This window comes from Anomaloglossus baeobatrachus, chromosome 2 (genome assembly GCF_048569485.1).
Source record: "Anomaloglossus baeobatrachus isolate aAnoBae1 chromosome 2, aAnoBae1.hap1, whole genome shotgun sequence".
NCBI classification, from domain to species: domain Eukaryota; kingdom Metazoa; phylum Chordata; class Amphibia; order Anura; family Aromobatidae; genus Anomaloglossus; species Anomaloglossus baeobatrachus.
Genome location: NC_134354.1, coordinates 567,445,380 through 567,469,671, shown reverse-complemented (window position 1 = coordinate 567,469,671; position 24,292 = coordinate 567,445,380). Strand labels below are relative to the sequence as shown.

The window sequence follows — 24,292 nt, the reverse complement described above, 5'->3', positions numbered from 1 at the left end:
CTGAGCGCATTTTTAGGCTGTGTGCACACGTTGCGTTTTTTACCGCGGAAACGCTGCGTTTTGAACCGCAGCGTTTCAGTGGCAAATTGCATGCGTTCAGCTTTCCCAGCAAAGTGTATGGGAAAGCTGAAAAATCAGTGCACACGCTGCGTTTCTTTCCGCAGCGTTTTGGATGCCAAAAATCGGTGCGGAAAGAAAAGCAGCATGTCACTTCTTTTGTGCGTTGTGGCTGCGTTCTCTCCCCCATTGAAATCAATGATGTGGGGTCGGAACGCAGCTACAACGCATGGACCTGCTTTTTTGTTGCGGTCCGCGGCCTTTGTCGGCACGCCAGAACGCAGGCATTTACCTGGAAGTGAGGTCAAGAGGTTTCCTGTTGACCTCACTTCCTGGCAAAGCCCCCGGTGTCACCAAAGTGCCCGCCCCGACCCCCGACCCCCCTCCCGAAAATCCAACATGGCCGCGCGCACAGTAGCGCACCGGCCGCCCTGCTCCTATGATTTCTGTCGCATGTGCAATAACACATGCGACAGAAAACTGTTCCCCAGGCCCTGCCCGTTCACCCCAATTCCCCCCGGTGTCATACATACCTGTCCGGTCGCAGCGCTGATCCCCCGCGGCCCCCTCCTCCTTCACAGTGCACACTGGCCGGTCACATGTGCAGAGCAGCTGACAGCCAGCACAGTGTTCAGTGTGAGCTGTGCTGGCTGCTCGGCAGTCTGCAGCTGTGACCCGGGGAGAGTGGGTGCAGATTTTTGCACCCACTCTCCTCAAATGGAGGATCTGCCCTCCTAGAAAATGGGGGGTACGTTCCCTGAACGTGCCCCCATGTTCTAGAAGGTCCAGAGGCGACGTGGGACGTCCAAATGGATTTCTGCGGACCCATTTTTTTTATTAAATTGGAGAACAAGGGAATGTTTTGGGGAGTGTTTTTTCTAATAAAAAATTTTTTGTTGTCTTTTTTTGCTTTTGTTTACTGTCAATTAGTTATGTCGGGTGTCTGATAGACGCCGTGACATCACTAATTGCTGGGCTTGATGCCAGGTGACATTACACATCTGGTATCAACCCCATTTATTACCCCGTTAGCCAACGCACCAGGGCGCGGGATGAGTTGGGGCGAAGCGCCAGGATTGGCGCATCTAATGGATGCGCCACTTCTGGGGCGGCTGCGGCCTGCTATTTTTAGGCTGGGAAGAGTCCAATAACCATGGCTCTTCCCACCCTGAGAATACCAGACCTCAGCTGTCAGCTTCACCTTGGCTGGTGATCTAATTTGGGGGGACCCCATGTTGTTTTTTTTTTATTATTTTTATTTATAAATAAAAAAAAAAACCTGGGGAGCCCTCCAAATAGATCACCAGACAAGATGAAGCTGCCAGCTGTGGTTTGCAGGCTATAGCTGTCTGCTTTACCCTGACTGGCTATCAAAAATAGGGGGGACCCCATGCCATTTTTTTTTTTTTTTTTGTGATAAAAACTAGGCTAGGCACCCTTTAGTGCCACATGAAAGGTACTAAAGGTGCCAGCTTAGAATATGCAGGGGGGGGTGGGACGTTGTATATATATTTGACCTCCATTGACGCTTTTTAGGCTGGATGCCCACAATCGGGGTTTGCAGCGTTTTGAGCGCAGAGTGTTTTCCCTGCGTCCATGACGCTGCGTTGTGCAGTAGAAGCACAGTGGAAGGATTTTTAGAAATCTCATGCCCACTGTGCTTCTCTTCTCCGCAGCATAAACCGACCGGTGGCGCAGCTTCCCGAGCCTCAGCATGTCAATTTATGCTGCGTAGATGTGTGTTCTCTGCAGGTAGCATAGAGCTCCACAGCAGCCTGAACCCAAATCGTGGGCATGGGCAGCTGCAGGAAGGCTGACACTGTGTACTAGACGCCGTGTCGCTGAATCATGGCCACATAGCCTTAGACCCCTTTCACACGTCAGTGATTCTGGTACGTTTGTGCTTTTTTTTAAACGTACCAGGATCACTGACATACGCAGACCCATTCTAATGAATGGGTCTGCTCACACATCAGTGATTTTTCACTGCACGTGTCTCTGTGCGGCGTACCCGCGTGTGCGTGATTGCCGCACGGAGACATGTCCATTTTTTTCTGGCATCACTGATGTTCCACGGACCACGCAGTGGTGTGGTCCATGAAACACGTGCCAGAAAAAAACGTGCTTTTAAAATAAAAATCATTTTAACTCACCCGGCGTCCAGCGATGTCCTCTGCAGCCCGTGCAGCTTGCTGCTTCTGAGCCGGCTCATTATTGTCGCGCATATTCATGATGTGCGACACAGCCGACCTGGAAGCAGCTGCTGCGGGGGTCAAGGCCGGCCGGATGCTGCACCGCGGGAGCGATCAGCACCATGGAGAGCGGGAGCGGGCACAGGTGAGTTAATCTCTAAGTGCAATCACGGGCCACGGAGAACGGAGCCCGTATTGCACTTAGACAACCCATGTGTGCCGTGATTCACGGCACACGGAGGTACATGTGCGTGTTTTTCACGCCAGTGAAAAACGTCAGTGTTTTTCACTGACGTGTGAAACGGGCCTAAAAGTGAGAATATTGTTGCTACAGCAACATTTTGGGTGAAGTAGCTGTGGATTCAAAATGCTTAATATACTCCTGAATAAAATCCTTGATGGGTGCAGATTCCAAAATGGGGTCACTTGTGGGGGTTTTCTGACGTATAGGTACCTAAGGGGCTTGGTGCGCGAAGTTTATTTCAACTTTTCCAAAATTCAAATGGTGCTCCTTCCATTCCAAGCCCTCCCATTTATCCAAACAGAATGTGGGGAAGGAAATGACATCACAGGTTTTTTTTTCCAAAGGTCTGTGTTCAACCAACTTTATTAACACTGACAAGTCTTAAAAAACGCACCTAAAAAAATGCATGAAAAACGCATGAAAAACGCATGAAAAACGCATGCGTTTTCGATGCGTTGTTTCTCAAAAAGCATTGTTTACTATTCTCCCCTCTGCCAGAGGGTGCGTTTTTTTCCGCGCGGAAAAAAAAGCAACGTGTGCACATACCCTTAATGCTTTTTTTCTGCTGACTTTTCTTATTTGTTTTTTTTTTTGCGGGGAGGGTTGTTTTTTTTTCTTTTGTTTTGCACATTTTTTTAAAATCAATTAAACAATCAGTACTCGTAACATGCAAAAATACTCAAACAGATGCACAGGATGTTTTTTAGCCTTCCCATTGCCTTTAATTGGAAAGTATTCAGTGTCTTCCTAGTGGAAAATGTACAAAACATTTATATTATTTCTTATAAAACCTTAGCGTTTTTCGAAACGTCAGACATATGAACAAAGCAAGTTTCCTAGTTCTAGATCCCTTCTTAGCATTTTGTCAGCGCTTTTTCCTACATTTTACACACACAAAAAACATTGTAGAAAAACAGTCCTTAAGGCGGCATTACACGCTACGATATGACGTCGGGGTCACGGAATTCGTAGCGTAGATGTCGTAGCGTGTGACACGTCCGAACGAGTGTTAACGAGCAAAAATACTCACCTTATCGTTGCTCATTGATACGTCGTTCATTTTCATAATGTCGTTCCTCCTTTTGCGCGCTGGTTGTTTGTCGTTCCCGAGGCAGCACACATCGCTACGTGTGACACCCCCGGGAACGACGAACATCACCTTACCTGCGTCCACCGGCAATGAGGAAGGAAAGAGGTGGGCAGGATGTTCTGGCCGCTCATTTCTGCCCCTCCGCTTCTATTGGGCGACCACTGTGTGACGTCGCTGTGACGCCGAACGTCCCTCCCTCTTCAGGAAGAGGATGTTCGCCGCCCACAGCGACATCGTTAGGGAGGTAAGTACGTGTGACGGGGGTTCACGACATTGTGCGACACGGGCAATGAATTGCCAGTGACGCACAAACGTTGGGGGCGAGTGCGATCGCTCATGTGATCGCACTATATATCGTAGCGTGTAACGCTGCCTTTAGGGTGTGTTCACACTGGTCGATTTCTGTACAGATTTTCAGTCTAGGTTTTCAGGATGCATAATCCACAGTGTATAACACTACCAGTGAAGTAGATGAGATTTTATCAGTTATCCATGCGCTGTCTTAAAATAGTTTTGCAAAATCCATGTGGAAATTTGAAATTTACAAAAAAAAACTATGAATTAGATGAAAGCCGCGAAATTCCAAGCAAAAGCTACAAATATGGATGTATCTAATGCAGATTTGTTGCAGACTTTTCCACTGATGTGTGGCAGAGTATTTTGTCGGACTTCCCTTGTGAACGTACTCGAGTGGCTAGATTTTACTCTTATTCCCGCTGCTCCACTATGCCGTTTGTTTGCTTTTTTTTTTTTTAATCTGTGATATGGCTCCAGAGAGATGATATTTATTTAGTGTTAGTTTGTATGGTCTTTACCAGGGGGTGTGGCTTACAGAGTAATAATGCAGAACTGCCTAAAGACACGCCCACAGAATCCCGTGAGCCACACCCGTCTTGTAAGGAAACTAAAAGTAATCACTAAATAAAAAGGCCCATATCTATGGAACCATAGGACGGGTTTTAATAAAAAGTAAATAAAAATAGTCAGGGAAGCAGGGTGAATAAAGTAAGAGCAAAATCGGGCCATTTTTGGTTTGGTGACAAGTCCCCCTTAAAATGATGTCTTAAAAAGAGAATAATGAATGTGCTACATTGTTAGTAAAAGTACGGATTAACAAAGTGGCAGTCATTGTTGCTAAGCAACAAAAGAGCCATCTTTTCCTGGCATGCTAGAGAGATATAGAGGCCAGAAGTGTTGTCATGAGGATGTAGGAGTACAACCACTATAAGTCTCTAAAATAAAGCTCAGAAAGTCAGTAAAATTATTATTATTATTATTATTATTATTATTATTATTATTTATTTATAGAGCACCATTAGTTCCATGGTGCTGTACATGAGAAGGGGGTTACATACAGAATACATATACAAGTTACAGTAGACAGACTAGTACAGAGGGAAGAGGGCCCTGCCCTTGCGGGCTTACATTCTATAGGATTATGGGGAGGAGACAGTAGGTGGGGTGTAGATGGGGCGGCAGCTCCGCACGGTGGTGGGGCGGCAGCTCCACACGGTGGTGGGGCGGCAGCTCCGCACGGTGGTGGGGCGGCAGTAAGTTATTAGGCAAACTTTCTACATGTGCACTGAATGGCCTTACATCAGATGGCTGGCAGGTGTCCCTGGGGTATATTTTTCTACTACAGTATATGGCTATAGAACTAGTGCCTGTTTTAGGCTTTTACTTGTTTACTTGGACTCTGCTAAATAGTTCTCCATGTATGGCGAGGTGCCTCCGCTGCAGGGCGGCAATAAGTCATCGTAGTCATAGAAAGCTGGCATAAACCATTCTCACACTCCATGAACACAAATCACAACTAATACCCACCGCTTCCTCCCCGCTTTCATCTATTACTGTATACTCCACGTCTCGTTGCAATGTTTCTAGGCTGCAAAGTATGGTACTTCTTTGAATTAAAAGAGGTAGCGTGTCTATTTATGTGCACTATGAAGTGTACGATCATTTTCTCATCCAGCTAATATTATAACAAACCCTAAACCCACAGTTTATATCAAACACTTTACTATGGTTAGTGTAAACATTTTCAATGACTATGCGTTATCCAGGTCCGCCTGTGTGTAATGCCGTGGACTAGCCACATCACATAACCACAATGGGGGGGGGGAAGTATAGATGGGTTGTAAAAGCAAATGTGAATATGGCCAGCCGTTTCACTGTTTTATGGCTTTTTTTACATTACTTTTTCAAGCTTTTTTTTTAAAGAGTGTTATGTTAGCCAAGCGTTTTAAGCGGTTTTTGAAGTTCTGTTGAAAGGTCTACAAGAAAAATGTCTGAATAAAACTCCATACCTTCAGCATCTTGCAGTTTGGAAGAAAATACTACTAAGAGCCCAGTCACACACAACGACTTACCAGCGATCCCGAAAACGATGCGACCTGATAGGGATCGCCGTTAAGTCGCTCGGAGGTCGCTGGTGAGATGTCACACAGTCAGATCTTACCAGCGATGCAGGAACAATACAGGTCGCAGTAGCGACCTGTATAACGATCTCAGCAGTCACTGTGACCCTGTCACACAGTGTCATACACAGCGATGTGTCCTGTCCAGCAGGACATCACCTTTGAAGAAAATGACCTGGACCATTCTGCAACGACTAGAGACCTCACAGCAGGGGCCTGATCGCTGGTAGGTGTCACACATAACGAGATCGCTAACGGGATCGCTACTGCGTCACAGAAACCGTGATTCAGCTGCGATGTCGCTAGCGATCTCGTTATGTGTGATGGTACCTTAACCCCAAAATGTATACTGAAATATCAGACTATAGATGCCATGATTAGGAAACTAGTGTATTTTAGTGTCTATGACATAGCTTCGGTAGCTCAGAATCCACTGGTACTGTACAGCCCCTCTGGGTATGTAAAAGTAAAAATTATTCCCAAAATGGTAAGCCATCCCTTTCCACAGAATAGTGAATAACGTACTGATTGCTGGGTGCCCGACTCCTGAGGCCCCTAGTGATTCCAAGAGCTCTGGATCCCCGCCTCTGGGCTCTGTAGAGCTATCCTAAATGGGGTGGAGGTGTATGTCCCCGATCTTCATATTGTCCGCCAGAAATTGCCGATATACAGCCATAGACAATGAAAGGAGCAAAGGCCAAGCACGCACACCTCAGCCCTTTTCAACATGTGGCTCTGCATAGCCCAGTCTTTGGCTTGTAAAGCCCTTCTGTCTGATTACTAGGGATAAAGGATAAGGGGAATAACCCTTTTAATATCTGACCAAGGGAAATAGGGAACTTAAGTCTATCATAGCGATATGCATTCACATCTAGGTCTCGGCCATCAGAGGAAGGGCTGTGAAAACAGCCTAGCCTAGGAACATTCATTTCTATGTGAGTTATGCAAACAGCCAGGGCTGCCAACTTGAATTTTTGTTTTTTTTTGGATGGCTTATCAAAGAATCACTGACAGACTTCTTTATTTACTGAGACTTTGGAAAACCTTAATAAACCAGTATGAATATAAGTGATACATATCTACAGCCTATATTTCTGATGAGAAGACATTAGCTACAATCACTATAAACAGTAAAGTCAAAGTAATCTGCATACGTTTTTTCAGCTTCAAAAAAATCAGGCGCCTTACATTTTTTTTGTGGACAGGGGAAAAAAGTGCCATATTATTGCGGACTGTTGGGGGATTTCTGGACGGCTGGCACACCTGCAAACAGCACAGTGGCATGGCCTCTCCTCTGGTGACCAGGACCTGGAAATAAGTATTCCCATTTCTCTCAAGAAAGGCAGAAATGGGAATAACGCTAAACATTGATGCACATACAGCAGGGCAAAAGAAGCTATAATTCTATATATATAAATATATGTAAATTTTCTTGACTATTCAAAGGTCAGAAAGTGTCTCCCCGCAGAGATCCTCAGCCATCATCTGTAATCTGCGAGGAGACCCGGCAGTAAGTGCAGTTTCCCTGCAGTGCCCCAGCAGGAGAAAAGGAGCATTACACAGTCACCTTTTACATAAATGCATTAGGACAGGAAGGGAATGAAATCCTCATTAGGATCTTGATCCTTTGACCATAGTGGAGAGAGAATATTTATTTATATATTTTACTTATATATCACTATTACTTCCCTAACACTTTAAAGACTTCATCATCTCTGCCCCCATTGGGACTCACAATCTAAAATCCCTACCAATATGTATATGGAATGTGGTGGGAAACCAGAGACAAGCAATGGGAGAGCATACAAACTGATCCCAACGTCTGCAAGGAGTTTGTATGTTCTCCACATATTTGTCTCTGGTTTTCTCCAACATTCTAAATACTCACTGGTTGGGAATTTAGATTGGGAGCCCCAATGGGGACAGGGATGATGATGACTGTAACATGCTGGGCAAGTAATAGTTTTATATATATATATATATATATATATATATATATATATATATATACGGTATATATATTTATATATTATGTATATTTAAAAAAAAAATATATACATATATTATATAATAAATATTCTCTCTCCAATTTGTCAAAAAGAATTAGGATCCTAGTGAGGATATATCAACTCCAAAAGCCCTAACATGGTGTATAATGCTGGTTTCCTAAACAAAGATGACCTCTAAATGTTTCTATATCGTTGCCTGTCTCTATTTCTTTATTTGCCAGTTGTTTATCATTCTGTTACATATGTGGTTGGAGGAGGCTGTCCCCTTCCATAGGGGTATCATATAGGAAGTCTGTGGTGTGCTGACAGGTAACGTCTTCCACAAAGAGTTTTCTTAAACATTTCTTTATCTGCTTATGAATGTTCTTAGTGTGCTTTCAGTAATAGTTAAATGTTGGGAAATATAGTTTTATCATCCATTTCTAGTCCTCAGGCTTCGTACTCGCTAATAATCTTGACAATGTTATGGTGGTTAATGTAAATCAAGGAATATTGGCAAGCAGAGTGGTTCTTATGTACAGAGAATATAATCCTTCGGACTAAAATCTGCTATTAATTGGAAATGAGAGTTGTAATAAATTGGTTAGGAGGCTAAAGCACATTGGAGTGAATTGTTTGGAAGTGGCTTGTCTAATTATTGTGTCTGCAGCATTCATCCATTCCTGAGTCACTCCCATGTGCTGGATAGATGCCTAGAATATTACAGCAATGTGTGCTCCAATTGGTTCTTCTGCTGTGGTGCAGATCTTCTCCGGGAAGGCTGACGGTTTGTCATTATCAGAACACAGGCTTGTATTATGCTCTTGGGTTATGTGACACTTCCTTCTCGGATAGGTGGGGTTCGTCTTTGATCTGTCTTGGTATTAACCCATCTTTTTGTCAATACTAACCTTCTATATGCTCTGTTTTTTTCTTTTAGGTTTGCTGCTTATTTGGAAAGTGCCTTTTTCCAAAGCCACTTCTGCCAGTAAGTGCAACAGCGGATTTACATTAAATGCCAAACACCCAAAAGCCTGCCCTGAAGTCTGTCTGAAGGTACCTTGTATTACTTCTGTGTTATTGCCAATGACTTATCGAGAAGTAGACTGAATATCTGCAACCTAGAAGGACATAGGCTCTGACCAGAGAAAACTGTGGATACCATAAGAAGGCCATTATCATACTGAAGAGTGACCACGAGAAGTCCATATTCCATACCGGACCACCATTAGTACTTTATGGAAAGCAGCTAATATTTCATCTGTAGAGGTCTCAGAGTATGTTGTCTTCTCAGCCAAATTTTCTTAAGTAGTGCAATCTGATTGATGACGGACTCAATGCTGATTTATTCACTTTTCTCATGCAGCTTTGTGCGTTTTGGACTCCATTCTGCAGTCCAGTCCATCTAAAGCAATTACATTTTTATTTTACCGCCGCTTGCTGAGGAAAGTTACAGGGTCCAGCTGACTTAAGCTTGAAAGTCACTCGGCAGACTTCAGCTTCCTTTCCACTTCTCCAGCATGGCTTTGAATGTAGCTCCGGTGAGAGACACTAAATGGCTGACCCTCGAAGTGTGCAGGCAGTTCCAGAGGGGGACATGTTCAAGATCCGATGAGGAATGCAAATTTGCACACCCGCCTAAAAGTTGTCAGGTCGAAAATGGACGTGTTATTGCCTGCTTTGATTCCCTAAAGGTAAGGGTGTGTTCCAGTCTGTTAATTATACTGTGTATAAAGTGGTAGTATTGCCATGATAATAATCTCTTGGGACTGGGAGGAAGTTCCTTCTACAGATTTCTTAAAATGTAAATTGTATTGAACATTGAAAGCCTGATATTGATCATACATGTGAGATCAGATAATCTACTGCACTGGCGTACACTGATACAATGATATATACTGTATATGTTACGTAAAAGAGTGCAGTACGCCTGCTGAAAACAGAAAACTCGACTACAAAAAAGTTGAGTACCCTTACAGACACTAGACTCTCACTGTCTTCTACTGGTCATTAGAGCTCCAGTCACAATTCTCACGATTTTTGACATTTTCCAGAGTCCCTTGCTAGATTGAAAGGGTTTAGCCACCAACATTTATCTATACCATTCTACAGTGAAAATAAATGGAGCAAAATTGTTCATTCTTGATCATACCATCACTCCATTCATTGTCAGATGAAGCGGGAAAGAACAGTTGATTGAAATCCACACAATAGTGATCGTTGGGGGTCCTAACGGTGGGAACCCCAGCAATCAGATACTTCTATTAGCTATCAATAAAAATGTCTAATTGCTTGGGGGGGTGCCGCCTCTGGGATCCCTAACGGTCATAAAAACAGGTTTCCCAATCACCAATTATTTATTTTTTATACCTCCTGAGAATCAGGGCTCCCCTAGTTTTCTCTGGAGTTTATTCTGGGAATGTACATTTGTAAACTAGGCATTGCCACCTATTCCAAGCTTGCCTAATAACCTATTAACATATTTTTTGGTTATGTTTAGCGTGCATGCCGGGAAAGCTCCATACATGCACACAAGTGCCTGATAATTGTCAGATGGAGGCCTAAAGTGCATCCTTTGGGCCTCTGTCTGGTGGGTATATGCCATAGTGCAAAAAGATGAATGATATGGTATAGTATACAGTACACTATTCCACGCCGCAGTATCCAGTGAAAACATATCTAACATATACTTTTTTTATCCAATGAATGATGGATAGGTTGAATGGTATCCGCTATTGGCATCTCTGAAACAGATATGTCATGAGCCCTTTATGGTATATCTGTTAAACGGATGCCATTATAGCCTATAAGTGATATGTATACAGTCATGGCCAAAAGTGTTGTCACCATTGAAATTGTTCCAGAAAATGAAGTATTTCTCTCAGAAAGCTTTTGAAATTACACATTTTGTTATACACGTTTATTTCTTTTGTGTGTATTGGAACTACACAAAAAAACAATTGGACTAAATTTCCTAACTAAACTCAAAAAATCAAGCGGACAGAATTGTTGGCCCCCTCAACCCATTATTTGGTTGCTTACCCTTTGGCGTAAATAGCCAATAATGGCATCTTTTTAATATATTTGTCATGAAAAACCCATGATACAGTGGATAAATGCCATTATAGACTATGACACCAAGCATGCAGAAATAAGATGCGCCAAATTCACTGAGAGGCGAATACCACTTAAGGAATTTGGTGCAACTTATCAGTGGCATCCGCGAAATGCCGACGCTTTAAGGTGAACCTGTCAGGTATAATATGCACCCAGAACCACGAGCAGTTCTGGGTGCATATTGCTAATCCCTCCCCAACCATCCCTGTATACACTAACATAGATAAAGAGATCTTTAGAAACAGTATTTCTAAAGATCTTTTATCGTATGCTAATGAGCACAGGGACTAGTCGCACAGACTTTCGGTCATGCTCACTATGAAGCCGGGCGTACAAGTCCTGGCTTCAAACCCGTGTAGTGCGCATAACCGATAGTCCAGGATAATGCGCACTGAGACGAAATCCAGGACTCGAACACAATGACAGCAGAGGTGAGCGCGACCATCATCTGAGCGCTGCACATTCATTAGCATGTTATCAGACCCACATGGGCATACTAACATGCTAAGAGGTCGAGTAGCCAGGGAAATCACGCCCTTGCAACTAGTGGCTGCCCTCATTAGCATATATATAGGTTCTTTAGAAATACTTTTTCTAAAGATCCCTGTATGTATTCTACTATAGGCTAGGACTGCTAGGCAGGGATTAGCAATATGCATCCAGAACTGCTCGCGGTTGGGCCATATAACGAACCTTATACACCGTGTTACTGATTGTGCAGCTCCCAATGTACTTCAGATAACTTTTCTGTAGCTTATTAGTATGCTTGGCCTCATACGTCTAGCATAACCATATCTATGCTGAACATATTATTAATCCGTACCACTCCCTAATGTGCCTAGACAAGCCCTTATTTTTACAGAACCATGCCCGTCTATTTGCTGCCAGTGAAGACAAGTAACTTATCTGATCTATTCATCTGTGTCTATGCAGAATCCTTTAAGCATCTAGAAGTAATGAAATTGACCTAGAAATACCTTCTATATGTGATATATCCAGGGACTGTTTGATTTTTCTCTTTACGTTGTTAGGCAGGGGTCATTGGGATTTCCTTATATAGTACATGTTATCGAAGGAGGAGAGAAACAACTGTTACAGGAAGTGAATGTCTCTGACTGTTACTGGTAACATAAGATGGGTGATCATGTATATGGACTTGTTTCCTTGTATATTTATATGCCATGACATAGCTGTAAAATGGTGTGATCATGTATATAAACTTGTTTCTCTCTATGTTTACATGTCATGACATTGCCATAAGATGGTGTGATCATGTATAAGGACTTGTTTCCGTGTATATTTACATGCTAGGACATTGCCATAAAACAGTGTGATCATGCAGACAGACATTCTCCGTGTATATTTACATGCCATGACATTGCCAGCTATTAAAATAAGGGAAGTTGGGTGAATGAGGGATGTTGTTTGATAGCTGTTCTTACTCATGTATTGAATGCTACAGTATGTCCTGGTGTCTATGGTAGATTACATGATATGTATATTGTGTACATACATCACTGACCCACCTCACATTTGGGAAGCAAACACAGCATTTATTGGATACACTGGCTGCTTACACCAGGTGACATCACTCAATCAGATTTAGGCAAATGGCACCATATCAGCTTGTAGCCCATTCTGGCACAACGCCCGATGGATTTATTTGACAGACATGTAGCTATAGGAAATGTAATCTGTGGCTTAGTAGACAAGATGGAATGTGATTGAAACTGCACCCACAGCGAAATAATAATGTGCTACACGATCACTGATGTGCATTATCCTTACTGGAATTGCTTATCAGAGGTAATGGTAAAATGAAAACGTGGTTATTACAGGATTTAAACTATTCTGTTTGCGTTTTGCCTTTTGTATATTGAAGGGTTTATACCGAGATATAAAGTTACCACCTGTCTGTGATGACTTGCTGATTGCAGGCGGTGCCACCGATGCTAAGAGCAGGGCTTTGCAGTGCCTCCTATGATTGCAGTGGCGATCGGTCATACACTGCTCACAAAACATTAGGGATGTTGGGCTTTTGGGTGAAATTTAAGTAAACATGAAAAGTAGAAGGGCATTAAGTAGAAGCAGTGGTGATTTCCTTATCTCAAACAATTTATAGACACAAAAGCCAACAACAATAGTGGGTATACCCCCCCCCAAAAAAAAAAATGTTAATGTCGCAATAACTTGTCGTGTGGCCTTGATCATCAATTACAGCTTGACAACGAAGTCTCATGCTGTTCACAAGTCTAGTTATTGTCTGCTGAGGCATAGCATCCCACTCTTCTTAAAGGTCTGGCCTCAGGTCATTGAGGTTCTGGGGTACAGAATTACGAGCTTCTACATGGCGACACAGCTAATCCCATAGGTTTTCTAAGGGATTCGGGTCTGGAGAAAGTGTAGGCCACTTCATTTGAGGTCCACTGGTCTCCTGCAGTCGTTCCGTAATGATGCAACCTTGATGAGCATCTGTTGTCCATGAAGATGAAATTAGGCTTGTGTTTTTCATGCAGAGGCACAATGTCTGGATTAATGATGTTATTCAAGTAGTAGGAGCTTGTCACTATACCATTCACAAAGTGTAGGGCAGTTCTGTATTGACTAGATACCTGCCTACACTGTAACAACACCACCACCACCACCAAAGGCTCGTCTGGTGACAAGAGTGGCTGATGCAAAGCGCTATCCTTGTCATCTCCAACATCGTTGGCGGCCATCATTTCTGCTCAGCGAGAATCAACTTTCATCAGTGAACAGCACTGAGGCCCACTGCTCGCTCATCCAGCATAGATTCTCCCTGGTCTATGCAAGACGATGACAGTTGTGCCTGCGGGTCATCTAGCAAGCAGATCACACTGATGTAAATGGTCTGATGTACCTCTCACCTCCCTTAAATATGTCTGGAGTTGTGTGCCCTTTATCATCTGCAGTCATCAGTGTGGGATATGGCCAAATTATATGCACTTCTATCTCTTTCTGTGACTTTTCCAGTCTTTCTTCATCTATTTTGCAACCTGCTGATGACACTCTGTGATACTCTGAGCTCAGTGGCCACTTCTGTCTGAGAACATTCTGCTTGAAGCCTCACAATGGCGAGGTACTGCTGATCAATTGTTAGGTGTCCTCTTGGTCTCATGATGTGAAAATGTAAACAGCCTATGAGGAGGACTATTTAAATACCAAGTCTAATTGAATACCAAAATGTATTGGATCAAACATCTGTTGTGAATTTTTCCATTACAGGAAATGTGACAGGTCCCCCATGCCCTATCACCCACTAGTATTTACCGTATTTTTTGTTTTATAAGACGCACCCCAAGTATAGAGAAAAATAAGGTAAAAATAAAATACTTACTGTAGGGAGGCGACAGCAGTGGTGGAGCGGGGTCACAGGAGGCGGGAGCGGTGCTGGAGAAGGGCAATGCTGGCTGCTGTGTGGCCGGCCGTGCTTTCTGCTGTGTGGCCTGCCATGCTGGCTGCTGTGTGGCCGGCCGTGCTGGCTGCTGTGTGGCCGGCCGTGCTGGCTGCTGTGTGGCCGGCCGTGCTGGCTGCTGTGTGGCCGGCCGTGCTGGCTGCTGTGTGGCCGGCCGTGCTGGCTGCTGTGTGGCCGGCAGGCTGGCTGCTGTGTGGCTTGCCATGCTGGCTTTGGCGGAGGCCTTGATGGCTGTGTGGAGCAGGGTAGTTCGGGATTGAGATGCTCTGTCGGTGGTGCGATCTTCAAATAATGCCGCTTGGAATCGGCGCTTGCGCAGATTGAGCTCTCGGCTCAAAGACAATCTGAGAGCTCCATCTCCGCACGCGTTGACACCTGGTGGCATTATTTGAAGATCGCACTGCCAACAGAGCATCTCACCTGCCGCACCATATGGCTCCACATAGCGCCCACCACAGCCAGCACAGCCCTGCACTGCCGACAGAGCATTTTACCCGCCGCAGCCAACACAGCCCTGCACCGCCGACAGAGCACCTCACCCGCCGCCGCCAGCACAGCCCGCACCGCCGACAGAGCATCTCACTTGCCGCAGCCAGCACAGCCCTGCACCGCTGACAGAGCATCGCAGCCAGCACATCCCCGCACCACCGACAGGGCATTTCACCCGCCACACTGCCCTACTCCACACAGCACCCACCACAGCCAGTACATTACCCATTCTCCACCTCCCAGTAAACTACATTCGGATTTTAAGGCGCATCCCTCATTTTCCTCCCAATTTTTTTTGAGGAAAAGTGTTTCTTATAATCCGAAAAATACGGTATATATTTATTACTAAAAAGAACCTGCCAAAACACATTGAAAAAAAAAAGTCTTTATAAAGTCCTTTTTTCATATGTAATTTAGCCCTTTGACTTTTAAATGGGGTGTTAGTTCCCTAGACTAGTTGTCGCTCTCATTGTCGCATATTATCACACTCCTTATCACCAGCTCTTTGCAAATCCCCCACATGCGCGCGGCCTTTTTCATTAATACCATTGCACCTCTAAAGCGGGGTGTACCCTTCCGGGGTTCAGAGAAACAATGCGCATGTCCAAAAATGAAGAAGACAGCGGTTTACCTTCTGTACATGTGCAGTGAGCCTTTCTGAAGCAGAGACACATGAATATATAAATGATGGTGGGTGGGAGGGCATGGGGGACCTGTCACGCATCCGTTAACCTTCTTGTTAGAGAGCTAAGTTGTGCAAAAGTACTGAAACATTGAACAGGTGGACATGTGTGTTCAAAAGTTTGGACAAGATCACATTAAGTTCACCTGAAAAGGTTAGAGGGCATTTTAGGATCATCATCAAATTTCACCCGAAAGACAAATATCCTTCTTTTTGTAAGTTGTGTATGGATTACGATAGTACTGCTCTATTCCTTGTTCTGGGAATGCCGTAGATAGCTGAGCTCTGTACTATGGGGATGTCTAGCAGTCCCATAGACAATAATGATATTAGACTTCCACATCATTCATTAGTGGTAGTCCAGAAGAAAGAGAATCCTAGTAATGTCACCCATACACGTTATTATACAATAGTTTTCCAAAAACTTGCTGCAAAAGAAAATTGTAAAAATGTTGTGTCACAGTCCAGTGACATTGACCTCGGATGATGATTTCTTTTGCTGTCATATTGAATTCTAGGGGAAAACAATCCACTTGTTCGATGTAAGATGCATCCCGAGCGATAACATTCACTCATCCATTAATCTTAGAAATGTAATTATTAGTAATTATGTTATAATTTATAATTTTTCAAGACTTAAAAAAATCAACTTTTAGCTTTCATAACTCCTTATAATCAGTTAAAGTCAACTATACAATACTCTCATTTCCAAAAGACTGCCGCTTAACCGCCTCTGGTCACATGATTTCGGTTCTGAAGCTCTGTTCTACTTTCAATGGTGTTTTGTACTTTACAACCACGTTTCTTTGTAGCTGAATGTTATTTTCAACAACACGTACATGAAAGCAGATTTACTGTTTCATATACTGAGCATTGGCTGGTCGGCTTTTGAACGCTATAGATGCTTCTTCACTGATTGTCTACTCGCCTAAATGCACCCTAACCAGTTTTCGAAATTTATAAGATTAGTGTGATTTTTCAGAAATCTGTGTGTGTAAAAGCAGCTTTAAAAAGGTATTCCCATCTCCAAGATATCTTTATATCTAGTAGGTGTAATATTAATATTAGCTAATAACTCCAATTAGAAATGTAGTATAGTTCTCCTGATTTGGCATGTCTCTTACCTCATGTGCAGGGCATTGCAGCTTAGGCATCCATGGTTACAACCACTAGCAAGTAAAGCGGGCTTTACACACAGCGACATCACTAGCGATATCGCCGGTGAAAGTACCCGCCCCCATCGGTTGTGCGTCACGGGCAAATCACTGCCCGTGGCGCACAACATCGCTCGAACCCGTCAAACATACTTACCTGCCTAGCGACGTCGCTGTGGCCAGCAAACCGCCTCTTTTCTAAGGGGGCGGTTCGTTCGGCGTCACAGCGGCGTCACTAAGCGGCCGCCCAATAGAAGCGGAGGGGCGTAGATGAGTGGGCCAAACATCCCGCCCACCTCCTTCCTTCCTCATTGCGAGCGGCCGCAGGGACGGTGATGTTCCTCGTTTCTGCGGTGTCACACATAGAGATGGTGCTGCTGCAGGAACGATGAACACCCAGCGTCCTGCAACAGCAACTATAATCGGGATTAGAACGACCGGTCAATGATTAGGTGAGTAATTTTGATCATTTAACGATCGTTCTTGCGTTTCACACGCCACAAAGTCGCTAACGAGGACGGATGCGCGTCACGAATTTTGTGACCCCAACGACATCTCGTTAGCGATGTCGTTGCGTGTAAAGCCTGCTTAACTGTCACAATTTGAGTGGTCGTAACCATAAATACAGTGCCTTGCGAAAGTATTCGACCTCCTTGAATTTTTCAACCTTTTTCCCACATTTCAGGCTTCAAACATAATGATACAAATTTTAATGTTATGGTGAAGAATCAACAACAAGTGGGACACAATTGTGAAGTTGAACGAAATGTATTGCTTATTTTAAACTTTTAAAAAAAATAAATAACTATAAAATAGGGCGTGCGATATTATTTGGCTCCTTTACTTTCAGTGCAGCAAACTCACTCAAGAAGTTCATTGAGGATCTCTGAATGATCCAATGTTGTCCTAAATGACTGATGATGATAAATATAATCCAACTGTGTGTAATGAAGTCTCCGTATAAATGCACCAGGTTTGTGATAGTCTCAGTGTTTTCTTTAAAGCATAGAGAGCATCATGAAGACCAAGGAACACAACAGGCAGGTCCATGATACTGTTGTGGAGAAGTTTAAAGCCGGATTTGGTTACAAAAAGATTTCCAAAACTTTAAGCATCCCAAGAAGCACTGTGCAAGCGATCGTATTGAAATGGAAGGAGTATCATACCACTGCAAATCCACCAAGACCCGGCTGTCCCTCAAAAATTTCATGCCAAACAAGGAAAAGACTGATCAGAGATGCAGCCAAGAGGACCATGATCACTCTGGATGAACTGCAGAGATCAACAGCTGAGGTGGGAGAGTCTGTCCATATGACAACTATCAGTGATACACTGCACAAGTCTGGCCTTTATGGAAGAGTGGCAAGGAGAAAGCCATTTCTCAAACATATCCATAAAAAGTGTTGTTTAACCCTAGAACGCATACCAGGGGCCTCGCAGGCCTGCTAGGTCATTTGTTTTCTATGGTAGATTGAATTGCTTGCGCGTTCTAGGGTTAAAGTTTGCCACAAGCCACCTGGGAGACACACCAACATGTGGAAGAAGGTGCTCTGGTCAGATGAAACCAAAATCGAACTATTTGGGCACAATACCAAACGATATGTGTGGCTTAAAAGCAACACAGCTCATCACCCTGAACACACCATCCCCACTGTCAAACATGGTGGTGGCAGCATCATGGTTTGGGCCTGCTTTTCTTCAGCAGGGACAGGGAAGATGGTTAAAATTGATGGGAAGATGGATGTAGCTAAATACAAGACCATTCTTAAAGAAAACTTGTTAGAGTCTGCAAAAGACCTGAGACTGGGACAGAGATTTGATTCCAACAAAACAATGATCCAAAACATAAAGCAAAATCTACAATGGAATGGTTCACAGATAAACGTATCCAGGTGTTACAATGGCCAAGTCAAATTCCAGACCTAAATCCAATCGAGAATCTGTGGAAAGAGCTGAAAACTGCTGTTCACAAACGCTCTCCATCCAACCTCACTCAGCTCGAGCTGTTTGCAAAGGAAGAATGGGCAAGAATTTCAGTCTCTCGATGTGCAAAACTGATAGAGACATACCCCAAGCGACTTGCAGCTGTAATCACAGCAAAAGGTGGCGCTACAGAGTATTAACTTAAAGGGGCCGAATAATATTGCACTCCCCAATTTTCAGTTTTTTATTTTTTACAAAAATTTAAAATAAGCAATAAATATCGTTCACCTCCACAATTGTGTCCCACTTGTTGTTGATTCTTCACCATAACATTAACATTTTTATATTTATATTTGAATCCTGAAATGTGGGAAAAAGTTGAAAAATTCAAGGGGGCCGAATACTTTCGCAAGTCACTGTACCTTAGTTGCAATGCCCTGCATATGAGGTCAGAGACATAACTATATCCGGTGAACTATACTACATTTCTAGCAGGAAGTATGTGCTAATATTATCATTATACCTATTACATTTTCAGATAGGATCTTGGAGATGGAATATTCCTATAAGGACAGGGGTCTCAGGATCAAAGGATTTTTGACTCCCTGCCACTTGGAGTCAAAATGTTATATCATCATTGCAGTTATATAATTTAATTCTTTATATTCCATTAAAGACCTATATAAAAAAAAAAAAACTCACAAAATACCACCAGTTGTTGGCCCATTAGATAACGTATCGTTTGCATCTCCTGTGCGCCAGATTATCAGATATTCTGTATAATTGGTAAGCCGTAGAAGAATATTTGAAATCGCTTTGTGATGGAGGCGCCTTAAGAAAGTCACCCCACTATTGGATTTTAAGCTTTGACCACAATGGTGATTCTTGTTGCCTATAGAACAGATTCTTTGGGAATTGCTACCTCATTTGTAGGGGTTATAGACGTGATGATCCAGCTTTTCTGATAAACCATTCTTTTGGGTGGAATCTTTTGGTCTCTAGAGCCAGCTTTCTTCTCCCTCGTAGCGTTAGCCACATTTCCCCATACCTCTGTAACGCCTTTCCATCACTGGCATTGTGTGCATCGTTTTGACATGTTAGTTCAGTAATAATATAGCACATGCAAGTAAGGACTGTGTCGTTCTGGCACATTATCAATGCTAAATTGGACACAGGCGCAGTTCTGTACCATTTCATTATTGAAACATCTAAATGACAATTTTCTTTTACATGATAATAATAGCTTTCACTTGTTCCAACAAAGACATTTCCTGGGTCATTGCATTCAGCGAAGACACGAAAATGTAAAAAAAAGACGACGTGAGGCTGTTGGGTTCATCAAATTCCATTTCTCTGAATTAACTGTTCTATGAATAAAGGCCCAATTTCACGTCAGATTAAATTACACCGGCAATAACAATAATTCTTCAAGGTTCATAAATCCTCACCTTGGCTAGGTGTGGAGTCTGGGTCGGTAGCGTCTAGTACAGTATTCTGGATGCTTTTGTCAGTTTTATCCTATTTTTAAGAGAAGACGGGCACTCTTAATGCCAGTGTGTACTGCAGCTTAGATGGGATAAATACAGTCATTAGCTAATGTCTATGTATTGTGACGAAGAGCGCTCTGACCAATTACATGTTTTAGCCCAGACCCCTTTTCTGCTTTTTCCAAACATACACTTTATATAGTATCCAATAGTTTGTGCAGGTGTGAGACCATTTAGGGCACAGTGGGAATTATAGGGGGTGTCTCTATAAAAAAAAAATAATAATAATCATAAAAAAAATGTATTGTGACTAGGACATGGTGTTAAGATAACACTTCAATGTTCAAGTCCCTTCGATAATTTTTGGATGCTGAACCCATACTAGTGAAAATCATATCAATAGCTTGGACAAAAAGGTGGTGGTGTTGTGAAGAACTCCATGGCTTTTCTGCTCCTTGTGGCTTCAGGGAAGCTAAGTGAATCTTTCCAGAATGAAGACCAGAGTAGCTAGGATTTTATGGCCGTCAGCAGAACCCAACTCTAGGTTTGGTGGCTGCCCTGTGGTTTGCACTGTAGTGGGGTCCAGGCTTTAAATACCAACCGAGGAGTTTGTATGTTCTCCCCATGCTTGCCTGGATATCCTCCCACATTCCAAAAACATACTGATGGGAAATTGGGATTGTGAGCCCTAAGGGGGACAGTGATGTCAGTAAAGGGCTGTGGAATTAATAAAATAGATTCTGTCCACCATAGATGTCCATGCACTGTAAGAACCTCTGGCATGTCTTCATGACATAGGGCCGTATACTTTAAACGCCCACAGAATTTTATGTCACAGAGATGCACGTGAATAAGAATAACGCTGTGATCTATATTCAGTCTCCCGAGACTTCAGTGGTGAGAACACAGAACGCCACGCCAAAAATAGGGTATCTAATTGACACATATTTGTAAGTTAGCTGACATTAACCCTGTGTTCAGGAGTTAACATAGAATGCTCTAGTGAGAACGAGATGTATGTAACCAACAGGAGCTCTCTAATAATTTATTTTAATAATAAAATTAATTCACTGACGGAGCCTGTCAATCCATCACTAGCGCTCATTAAGACCGAACTTCATTTTTATTAGACTTACATAGGTTGTCTCGTTCATTTTCTGTAAATATCTCCCTCAGTTTGTCTTTTTTCTTACTGCAGAATGATTGACTAAGTGGTAATATTCCACATAATCATATGTGCCAGTACCAAAGAAAATGATATGGAAACCAAAGTCCATACTACTTATTCGATGAGACTTTTTGACTTACATAGCACATCATAGAGTACCTATGATTTTAGGGATATTATTACATCTGGAGGTAAACCTTACTGTATCATCAAAATCCTGTGAAGAAGCTAAGGACAATATCAAGATCACAAGCACAACTTGGACGAAAATTATGCTTCCGGATTTTAATTAGGAGCATGTAATTTCTCTTAAGTGCAAAATGAAATAATTAATACAATGACATACTTACAACCGACTAAAATAGATGCAGTTCATAGAATAATTAACCGATAAATGACAGGTCTGCAGTTTACACCTTGAAAATGTTCTCCACTTCACTTAAAGAGATTATCAACTTTCAAATCCTTCATTCTTAAGGAATCTCACAGCGGAGCGATTAATTTATTAGTGGAGTGGACACCATGGTAGGTAACAACGATTTATTACGTAGTAGGGGGAAAAAGTACAGAGAAACATGTTCCCAACCACTGTAGGACGTGGGGTATCCTGGTGCGACATAACGTAGTAGTGTCCGATGACCGAAAGGAGCTGCATTACTCTTTTATGATGTGAGTCTCGGCACTAGTGATCCAAGATCCCTTCTCTTTCCTTGCCTAAAAAAGTAAAACTACTTATGTTTCTTATGGCATTATTATATATGTACTGTATGACAATATATGGAAGTTTTGATCCTGACACTGCCGGATCCCACAAGACGTCACTTCCGGCTGCAGTGATAATATCTCAACTCTCAGACATTTGACCACTGCAGCCAATCAATGGTGCCCAATTCTTGGTTCTTGAGTCTGTAAGGTTTGATTCCACTGGACCCATAACTGCTCAGACTTTTATGGCGCACCCATTGCAACCCAAAAATATAGCTGTTGAGAAAATGTTTGGACATCAACCACAAATTCCCCTTCGGTTTGCATGTTTCAGCATCGTTAGAAGCGTGATAGTTTGTTTTCGAACAGGTAGCCTTTGGGCAACCATATTACAACTTCAGGCCAGTTTGATTTTTCTTACGACAATCAATTAACGTGTAGGTAAATGTTTTTAAATGTAGGTTTGCAACAATATTTGTTTCCAGGTTTTCCATGAAAAAAAGATAAGGTCCTGCACCCATGTGATGGAGGTCATGTTTGATAGGAAAAAAAATGGATATTTTCCAAGTGAAAACGATGGATACCTTAGCAGAGCTGAATAGACTCGGGACTGTCAGATGTTGGTCGAGATTGTCTGGCACATGCATGTAAAGCCTAATAGGGTACATTAAATTTCAGCCCATCGGTGCACCCTAACAAGTGATCAACTATATAATAAGACCAAGGAACTAATGATGCAGACAGAACGATCACCAGTACATTCTCTGCCCATAAAGTATCATGTTATCCACCTTACACAGGACGATGTGCTGCCAATAACATTTATTTTTGATCACCAACTTGCTTACATTGGCGGATAATCAGGAACAAGAGTTTTTACAAAGTTCGCTGATTACACATCTACATTCACCTTTCTTCTACCAGTGCATAAATGTAAATTTACTGTAATATTGTCCAGTCTGTTTTATGGGTTTTGTCTTGTACAGATTCAATTCATGTTATCATTTTATTGGGGAGAAAGTGAAGTTTTTCAATTGAAGCTAAGTCATTCGTGCTGCTCCCTCATGCTGGTAATCCGGGGACTCTGTGTGGTACAATTTCCTCATTTCCTCTTCAGCAGATGGAGAGGTCAGAGTCACGGGATTATCACCTCAGGTACAACCAGAGTAGATGAAAATTACATTTTAATTGAAAGACAAATTAGACGGCACAAATCTGGCCATCTACACTGGACCGAGCATCAGAAAATACTCTAAAATTTATCGGGTTAAGGGGTGCTTCACACACAGCGAGCTCACTGCCGAGATCGCTGCTGAGTCACGCTTTTTGTGACGCAGCAGTGACCTCATTAGCGATCTCGCTGTGTGTGACACTGAGCAGCGATCTGGCCCCTGCTGCGAGATCGCTGCTCGTTACACACAGCCCTGGTTCGTTTTCTTCAAAGCCGCTCTCCTGCTGTGACACACAGATCGCTGTGTGTGACAGCAAGAGAGCGACAAATGAAGCGAGCAGGGGAGCAGGAGCCGGCATCTGACAGCTGAGGTAAGCTTGTAACCAAGATAAACATCGGGTAACCAAGGTGGTTACCCGATATTTACCTTAGTTACCAGCCTCTGCAGCTCTCACGCTGCCTGTGCTGCCGGCTCCGGCTCTCTGCACATGTAGCTGCTGTACACATCGGGTTAATTAACCCGATGTGTACAGCAGCTAGGAGAGCAAGGAGCCAGCGCTAAGCAGTGTGCGCGGCTCCCTGCTCTCTGCACATGTAGCTGCATTACACATCGGGTTAATTAACCCGATGTGTACTGTAGCTAGGAGAGCAAGGAGCCAGCGCTCAGTGTGCGCGGCTCCCTGCTCCCTGCTCACACTGGTAACTAATGTAAACATCGGGTAACCATACCCGATGTTTACCTTAGTTACCAGTCTCCGCAGCTTCCAGACGGCGGCTCCGTGCAAGCGCAGCGTCGCTTGCACGTCGCTGCTGGCTGGGGGCTGTTCACTGGTCGCTGGTGAGATCTGCCTGTTTGACAGCTCACCAGCGACCATGTAGCGATGCAGCAGCGATCCTGACCAGGTCAGATCGCTGGTCGGATCGCTGCTGCATCGCTAAGTGTGAAGGTACCCTTAGTCCCAAGACAAACTC

The 24,292-nt window shown here is 43.3% G+C and overlaps 1 protein-coding gene across 14 annotated transcripts in view; it reads left to right on the top strand.

Annotated features, from left to right (window-relative positions):
• The window catches only part of MBNL2 (muscleblind like splicing regulator 2), a 251,239-nt gene that overhangs the window by 153,997 nt on the left and 72,950 nt on the right, over positions 1-24,292 (top strand). For 13 of the 14 annotated variants that reach the window (XM_075336737.1, XM_075336739.1, XM_075336736.1 and 10 more), the window contains one exon: positions 8,929-9,682. In XM_075336737.1, coding sequence (XP_075192852.1) covers positions 9,509-9,682 — 174 coding nt within the window. In that variant the 5' untranslated portion in view covers positions 8,929-9,508. Of the gene's footprint in view, positions 1-8,753; positions 8,844-8,928; positions 9,683-24,292 lie in introns of those variants that run through there. The other variant, XM_075336735.1, reaches the window with a different exon arrangement.